This window comes from Triticum aestivum, chromosome 1A, assembly GCF_018294505.1.
Source record: "Triticum aestivum cultivar Chinese Spring chromosome 1A, IWGSC CS RefSeq v2.1, whole genome shotgun sequence".
Lineage (NCBI taxonomy): Eukaryota > Viridiplantae > Streptophyta > Magnoliopsida > Poales > Poaceae > Triticum > Triticum aestivum.
In genome coordinates this window covers 550,533,011-550,542,319 of record NC_057794.1, presented here as the reverse complement: position 1 = coordinate 550,542,319, position 9,309 = coordinate 550,533,011, and the positions used below count along the sequence as shown (strand labels likewise).

Genomic DNA, 9,309 nt, shown 5'->3' with positions numbered 1-9,309 from the left:
GGATCGACGTGCTGTGTGTGTCGGGTAGGGGTCGGGGACCCTCGATCTGGTCCATGGCTGGAGCCGTCGCTGCCGTGTGTATACGTCGCGCGGTCGTCGTCGCCGGCAGAAACTTCCAAGAATGAACAACGAATTTTGCCATCGATCCGGTACCTGTGAAGTTGGGTAGCCATGGCATCGATGGATCCTGGTCCACATTCACCGTCGTACCAAGTGCTACCACTACATTATTCCTTCTCTGACACCGGCGGTGGGCGGTGGCTAACTAAAGGAAAGACCTCGGAAGATAACACAAGACTTGGGACGCGTCGAGAGATGTGGAAGGTACGTGTGGACTACACAGACATCGCTTCTCCTTTTTGTTTTTGAACACAGTGCTCATATATACACGCACACACTCAACCATATATGAACACATATGCAAGCTCTATCCCTACAAGCATCTAAAGACTTAGCCGGCAAATCATTTTGACGAACTCACCGAAGACGCCTCGTAGTCGACATAAACGTCTTCTCGCAACCAGCGGTGGGCTGGGGATACAATTGTCCACCTAACCATCCAAACCACAGGTTGGTTCGCAACACACATCGCTTCTCAATATATGTGCGTGTGATCTCTTTTTTTTGCGAGGGTGTATGTGTATGTGATCGATCAAGTGCCGAGCTATGCAATATCAATTTGGTAAAAGGACACGATAAAATTAGGGGGATAATCCGCAAACGTTCGTACCGAGGACCCAACACGGTGCTGCATCGGTCCATGGATGTGTCTGTGTGTCCGAAATCCGCAAACCGATCATAAACCCGGGGAGGTTTGCAGGATTCCGGACGTCCATCATGTACGCGCCTAACCGCCATGTCCCACTAAAAACTCTCTCCACATAAAAAACCCTCTTCACGTCAAACGGTTGTCATGCATCATGTCGATCAGGCCGCTTCAGAGCGAACGTGACACCACGTCATTGCTACCGGTGAGAGCGACGTGACCGGACGAGCGGGCGGCACAACTTCAATGCCGATGCGGCGACCGAGAAGTCTACTCATGTGCGCCACATTGAAGCCGGCTGCCTGTCCGTTCACCTGATCGCTGCTATTTAAGCATGGCTCCAACGCTGCCAACACCACACCTCACATCCTATCATTCTCCCATCTCCGGTCACCGCCGATCTGCTCTTCTCCGTCTCTACTCATCGTCATCGACGATACTAAAGTATTGGTTCTCCGCATTGGTAGGTGGTGGCTTTGAATCTCCTTTCGGATCACGGCGCCCCCGCCAACACTCTCCCAGGCTGTTATCCTCCATGGTGCCCGGCTCCTATTAGAAGGAGATCTCATGCGGCGACGATGAGCAGTAGTCGCGCCTCCTCGCGGAGGCCGTGGTGACAGACGAGAAGTACCAAGTGAATCGAGATATCCTCCTTGAGCGGTGGCTCATGGACCATGGGGCGGCACTGCCACCACCACAGCTCCACCGCGTTAAGGTGAAGCCTGTGTCTCCGCCTCTCCGGTGCGTCAGGGCGGAGCATTTCTCCCCCAGGTGCAACTGTGGCATCCAAATCGGATGCCACATATAGGAGGAGCGGTTGTCGCCACCACGCACAGCCGGTACACCCGCATCGACGAGTCATGTCGCCACCATACCATTGGCTTATCAATGCCATGAAGGAGGAGGTGCCTCCGGAAATCGTGAAGGCGCGTGGACGCCTCCTCCAATATCTCAGCGGCTACGGTGGTGTGGTGGCTCCTCGTTCGTGGAGCATCATGTCGGCGAAGGAGAGGACTACCAGGGAGACGACACTGAAGGGGCAGCGTTCGTGAAGTCCAACGCCACGTCGGCCTGGGTCCTCACAAAGGCATGGGCCTGCAGCTGGTTGGTGACCACCCAAGAAAAGTCTTTGCGGCGAGCGCTGCCTCGACAGGGTGCTCGCCAAGATCCGAGAGGAATAGTCGCTCAGCGACACCTTCACCGTCATCGGCATGGGCAAGGCCAGGGCTCCCTGACCAAGGTCAGTGTTGGGCGAGGCGGCTCTTCGCACGACACAGGAGGATGCCGAGGTGGATCCTCCGCGAGCACCAGGTGGCGGCCGGGCAGGGTTGCCCCGTCCCTGCTTACTTCCGTTGCTGGAAAGACCACTCCGACGACAACAACATCACTGATGGAGATGGAGGTGCCGGCCTACCCCGCTAGACATACTAGGTTACCGTCCACCACAAACCAGTTGAGGTTTTTGCAGCCTTTAGTTGAATGGATGAAATATTGTCCCGTTTATGTAAAGTATATTGAACTTTATGTCCGTTTACATGAATTTCGTCGTTTGCATGAATTACGTTTAAGTTCTTTTATTGCGGGTGAATGTTGGGGCAAGCGTTGAATGGCCGGCTTCAATATCACTGTTCGTGGACAAATAGTATGCCCATTTTGAGGTTTGTGTTGGAGATGCCCTAATGTAGGATTTACTATATCTGATTATGTATTTGGCCAATGGATGGAGACGTACATATATACTCTTCTTCTTGTTGAAACGCAGCCACAGGAATATCTGGTGGATCGAGACGGATATACTAGTCCCCTATGAAATTAAGAGACGTGTGGGCGCGCCTTCTCCTGTACAAATGGCAGCTGTAGTTTATCTGTTAATTTCGGCCTGGATAGGATGGATAGAACATACACGGAGTAGGCCGGTGAACCTGGTCGCAAACCACGGCCTGCGCATGCTGCCGGGCTTATCCTGCCCGAACATTTTCGGAACCATAGTCTCCTCGCTCCTGTCTCTTCCTTCCTTCCTAGGAATTTAAATATGGGTGTGTCTAGGGCACATTTAGATATGCTCTAGTTATTGCACATTTAAGTGAGTGAATTAAGCATAAAGAGAAAAGAAAAAAGAAAAAAAGAAATATCCACACGAATCTCCACGTAAGATCAATGACATAGAACTTAGATGTGCAATACTTATGGCACATCTAGATGTGCTTTAGCAAAACTGTTTAAATATCTCACGCCAAAACTACTAGTAGTACACACACCATCATATTGAGGCTACCATCGTCATCAACTAGGTGGGACGTCGTACACTTTGTACACTCTAGAAACCGGCGTGCGTGCGCCGTAGATTCCATCCAACTGGGGTATTAGTGGTCTCTCTCCTTTTCCACATTTCCCTTCTTGTCAAAGTCTCAAAAACCGGTGAACATTCCGCAAGCAATTCTGGTCAGGTGCCAAGATTCGCAACGAACGAATCACCTTTATCGATTATCATTGCGGCACATTTAGTATTTGATGCACACGTCTAAGAACGGAAGAACAACCCTTGTATGAAGTTAAAAACCTGCATTTAGAGCACACGAAGCATGCATTATGTTGTACCAAAAGAACCTGTCTTGTTAAGTCTCAATTGATATTATACCCGTGAGATCTTACATGTTATGTCACTTGACTAAGACTTGGTTAAATCTCAGTCGATTGAGACCTAGCCACACTTCAAAAGAACTATTTTGTAGTCAAGTTGGCGTTAACTACCACCGGTGACCATTTTTTGTTTTTGCGATTACACTGAAATACACACAAACACAGACACCAACACGAGTGCACCAATGAACCATAGCTACAATGACACTGACCACTGATAGATCCTAGAATATGATTGAATCCCTACGTTGAGCCCACCTGGCGTGAGTGTAAATGTGAGTGCCAGATTTAAATCCTTTTTTATAGAAAATGAGGATCACCCCCTTATTGGGTGGGGGTCATTGGCGTGGCCAGAATTTTGAAATAGTGTGGTCCGGTCAACTCAACGTTTTTGGACAGAAAAAAACATGCCAACATACTGGTACAATTTTTTTAAAATCACCGATGCAAAGACAAGAATTTGCATAAAGAAAAAGCAACTGCATACTCCGAAGGAGATGAAAAGCATTCCTGCCTTTGGCGCTTCCGCATCGGCCAATCGTGCATTGCCTACCTTCGCCTACCACACGCCACTGACAGTCTTTCGTGCCACTGAGCTCTTTGTCGGCTACGGCTAATGAAGAATTGAGATATGGCAATATTACACCGATGTTCTATTCGGATCATACTGTCGTACTATGACATGACCACGGAACATGGATCATACTATTTTTCGAGTCCAATGTGAGTCATGTGGACTCTGGTAGCTGTGTTGTACTTTTTTCTGGGGTGAAGTCTATGAACCGGTCGCAAAATCCACTGATGGTCCGTGGACCACGTTGGGCACTGGGTGGAGTCGCTTACAAAACGCTATCACCATCACCCTACCAAGAGGTGATTTTCAACTAACAGTTTCATTAATATAGGAACTTCAAATTTTGAAACCAATGGTCAATATACCACAACTTAATTTGACATGATCGAACAGACAACCTTCCATGGTGGTATTTAATCACATAGTTTCAACTGAATTTTCTCGATGCCTCGCTTAATCAACATTACAATAAGATTTTTGGTAATTTGCAGTTGCGTGGAATTTTGTAAGATGTCATTCATCTAAGCTCGCACATCACCAACAACTAAACTTTCCATTATTGTTGTGTGACATTTGTTTTACAGTAGTGTGATTTTAGTTTGTAGGATTGTATGAAATGGGGTCATTTGTTGAGCTTTTCAATTTCGAGGACAAACCAGTTTTGGACCTTCCGAAATATGTGAAAATTTGCATATTACAGAAATGATTTTGGATTTTACAGTTATAATTCCCACTTATTTTTAATGAATTTTAACTGAATTTAAATTTATTCTGAAATTAATTTGAATCTGCTCTGGCTTTCCGGGTTAAAAATATTTTGGACCCCACTGAAATATGCAAAATTTCATTGAATTTTTTTACCCTTAACAGTCATAGATCTAGGAAAATTTCGAACGAACGGATGAATAGACAAGCACGTAGCTTGCCACAATAATGTTTCCCTAACATTATTCCCCTGTTGCTAGCTAGCTGCTAGCCCCATCTCTCTCCCACCTGTCACATACACACAGTGCCAGTGCCCACTTTAGTTTCCTGCTGTTGCTAAGTATAGCATATACAGATCGAGCGTATCACATCCATCGCCATTGGCCATATCATCTCATGGCCAGGTGAGGTGCATGCATCTGCATGCATACAATTATGGGCCGGGGATCAGATAACTCCCGGAGCCTTTCTGCACTTGCGGCCGAGCCACATGCATGCACCTGGCCTGGACCGTCGCCTGTAGCACGCGTCGCAGTCCTCTCAACCCACATGACATGAGAAAGGGCACCAAAACGAGAGAGTCAAATCGCGACATGAAGCCGGCGTCTCCTTGCATCCCAGTTTGGGAGATGAAGGGGATGGCCAGATGAAAAGCTCCAAATATGCATAACATATTGCTAGCTTCTGGCATGGAGTAGTCATCCAGATCTCTCTCTCTCTCTTCAGAGATATCTAGGGCATAATTGGTAGCATTTCTTCGGTGAACACTTGCCATTTCGAGAACGGGCTTAATTTACAGTAGATTAATTAAAGAAGACTGGATTTAGAGCTAACTTGTGTATGAGAAGAAGAGGAAAAAAAAGGCAAACACTTGGACCGATCAAGAGCTCTAAGCTACTAACATGGAAATTTGGAGGCAAGCAAAGCAACCATGGAGGAAAAACGCTAGCTGGCTAGGTCAGCGCGAAGTCTATGCACCGCTTCTTCCAGACCGCGTGCGCCGGAGTGGCCGCTGCGCTGGCGTCCATGGATCTCTTGCTTGTCTTGGGCACCATGCTGCAGTCCTCGTGCTCGGGCGCGTGACTCGGCGCCGGCGCCGTGAGAAGGTCGACGCCGAAGAGTCGCACGGTCCTCATCACGGGTGCCGGCGACGGGGCGGCCGCCGCGTTGACGAAAGTCGTCGTCATCGTCGTGGTCTTGGACCGGAGCTTGCAGTCGATGAAGAGCTGGTTGCTGCCTGAGGCAGAGCGGTAGAACCCGACGGCGTCGCCGGCGTGCAGGCCCTTCTCCTTGACAAAGCGGCTCCAGCCCTTGGTGAGCACGTAGCTCTGGCTGCTGTTCCAGTACGAGTACCGGAACCTCCACACCTTGCCGGCCGAGTCGTCGAAGTTGAGAAGCATGCCCTTGCACTCGCCGGACACGGCGGCGCCGGCGGAAGGAAGCTGGAGAGGAAAGTGCTTCTCGGCGTGCTGCTTCGGTATCACAAGCCGGTTCAGCTTCCCCACGTCGCTGGGCGTGACCGTCTTGTCGAACAGGTGCTCGCGCCGCGCCGCCGGCGAGGGCGAAGCCGCCGAAGAGGGCGACGAGGCGGGAGGCACCGAGGACGATGTAGGGGAGGACGCCGCAGCGGCGGCGAAGTAGGCGCGCTTGTACTGAGCGAGCTCGTCGGGATAGGTGTGCTTGCGCAGCATGTCGACGACCTCGGCCTTGGAGCGGGCAGCGAGGAAGCGGAGCTCGGCGGCGTCCTCCGGGTCGGACTCGGTGAGCGGGCGGAAGTTGGTGACTGCGTCGCGGCCGCGGAAGCGCTGCGCCGCCGCGTCGTAGGCGCGCGCAGCCTCGGCCTCCCCCGTGAAGGTGCCGAGCCAGACGCGCTGGTGGCGCTCGTAGATCTGCGCGCCCCAGCGCCCGTTGGGCTGCGGCACCACGCCCTTGTACTTGGAGGACGGCAGCCTGCCGACGCGGCCGGAGTCCGCCTCGGCGCCGGGCTCCGGCGCGTCCATGACCGCGCTGGCCCCGCTGCCCACGCGCTGCAGCGGCTTGGTCGCCGGCGCGGCCGGGGACGGAGAGGCCTTCTTGCCCGTGGACGCGCCGCTGCTCACGTCGTCCACGAGGCAGCTTCTTGCGCTGTCCATCCGAATCCGATCACCGAGAAATCAAGAAGATGCTTAGCTCGGGAGAGAAGTAGAGCTTAGCTAAAAGCTGAAGCTAGCTGTGGTGGGAATGGAGGCAGTAGGTAGGTAGAGGAGCAGCAGAGGCAAGTGCGTGTGTTATATAGAGGATCGAGGAGGTGAGTGTGAGTGTGGCTAAGCTAGCTGGTGCATACATCAACCACACCATATTCTATTGTTCTATCTCTGTATACTATTTCTACACATGGGCTTATGGTTTTGTTTTTGTCTTTCATATATGTGTGTAGTAGATAACACATGCATATACTCCATGCTGGTGTTTCTTTTATTTATATGCATACATGCTTGTGTTGTTTTATATTTGCATAGTAGATATTAGTAATGTTTTAAATTTATATTTTGGACATGATTCCATTTTTTAGTATTAGATATCAATTTTGCTAAGTCTCAGTCGACTGAAACTTTGTTACGCCTCAGTGGATAATATATTACTTTGACCTTGCATGAGGATTCTAAAAAAAAATTTGGGGGGGGGGGGGAGGGTTCTTTTTCTTATATATTTATCATTTGACTGAGATTTGATTATGTCTCAGTCGACTGAAACCTAACCACACCCATTAGGTATTTATATAGGTGATGACATTGGTATCCTCAGCCCTGGTGCTCGCATTTATTACTGGATTTAATTTAGGATTTTCGGTGATGCGCGTTTAGTGGGAAGAGACATTCCCGTCGACTACGAGCCGCCTACGATGACTTCGTAAAAATCTGAAGATGATATACCGGCTCAGTCTATTGGAGGTGCTCATAGGGATAGGGTGTGTGTGCATGCGATCGTAGAGGTGAGTGTATGCATGTATATATGCTCATATATAGGCCTTGGTGTGGGTCAACTAGTAGATATTTTATGTAAAAGGAAAAAAAATATAAAGATGGAAGTCGACGATGAAGATGATGATGAACTCAAAGTGCTACGCACACGGTATGGTATGGTACGGTTGCGTGGGAAACTAGAGTGCCATCCCTGCATTTCCTTTTGTTGCCTTCTAGTTTTAACTTTGTTTGGGAGCAAGAAAAGTAGTAGCACGCCAAGTGACGCAGCTCCTCCTCCTCCTGGTAACGCCTACAAGTGGATGAGCAAATGTGGAGCTGAGCTAGCTGCCGACCCATTTCTGTTTTGGCGCTTATGCAGCAAGCAGGCAATACGTTGTTGTGTGCCGGTCTCTCATAGTAAACGGTGACGCTGATGGTGCCGTATAATTTTCTGGATGTTCTAGATCCATAGGTACCACATCGGCCGACTGCTTTGTTGATCCCTATTTGATATTTATCGATCTTTTACTTGACTATTCACCCCATGCCATGGTATTCATAGATTACCAAAAATACATGACAATATACTAGATAAGTGATGATAATGATCAGCGACCAAACATAAACACGGTCAACGGTCCACCCAATTGCACGTTAAAAAATTTAATATGATGCTCTCCTGGTCCCATAATATAAGATGTTATTACATAGTTTTACGAAGTTGGGAGCTAGCGTTGGATTTTAGCATGCTATCGTGGTCGGAACGTTGCAACAAGACAATTTTATACTATGTATTTGTATGTGTGTGTATTTATATTGTTTTGAACTAGTCGACTCTTAAATTACAAGTGCAATAAAGTTGACAGATACATACAACCTATGTAGCTGGATAGTATACATGACCCACAGAATTTAATCAGTTCATAGTCTCAAGATCTACACCCCTGCGGAAAATAGATATATACATATATATACTACAAATACAAAAATAAATAGATCATCTAGCTGCATGCATGATCAGACTGGTTGCTACGTATCCGTGCGTGCTTGCGCTGTCACGTGGTGACCATACTTGCAAGTTGGTGTGGGGAGCACCGGAGCCGACGAGTAATTGCCACAGACAACGACTTGGTGCAAGACTTGGCATCGCAAAGTCCACCTCAAGGCTCGTGGAATTAATCGAGTGCACTAATAAAATATGCGATCTTTGAATTGTATATAAGGACATAAAAAACATACTAAAGACAGCATGCGTCGATCCAGGGCGTAGCTAATTTTTTCCAGAAGCGAGACTTTCTTGCATGGATGGACAGCGAGTGGGACTGCAGTGCATACTCATTAAATTCCGGTCTCTAGAAAACTGGAAGTTGTCAATGAGTAGTTTACCACCATGTACGAGCATCTACCGTCAAAAACATGATCCAGCCTCTTTAACGCCGGCCGTCGAGACCTGACGTGTCTGTAGGCAATGACCGTTCATATCTCATATTTTCTGCTAAGCCTTTGAGTATCTCATATTTCATCCCCTAGAGTGATATAAAGCATGCATTATTTTTCTTATGACGCAAACACTGGCCTACCTATGTTTCATCATCATCGGAGATATCCATGATCTCCGTGCCGGGCGTCAGGTAGACGTTCACGTAGGAGGGCTCATGCAAGCATCTTGTCGACGTCCGCTT

At 48.6% G+C, this 9,309-nt stretch overlaps 1 protein-coding gene across 1 annotated transcript; it reads right to left on the bottom strand.

The window, feature by feature from the left end:
• Window positions 1–5,459: 5,459 nt before the first annotated feature.
• Window positions 5,460–6,936, bottom strand: LOC123066132 (AP2/ERF and B3 domain-containing protein Os05g0549800). The gene has a single exon (XM_044489278.1). The coding sequence runs from the start codon at window positions 6,815–6,817 to the stop codon at window positions 5,639–5,641; it is 1,179 nt and encodes a 392-aa protein (XP_044345213.1). The 5' UTR covers window positions 6,818–6,936; the 3' UTR covers window positions 5,460–5,638.
• Between the last annotated feature and the right edge of the window lie 2,373 nt (window positions 6,937–9,309).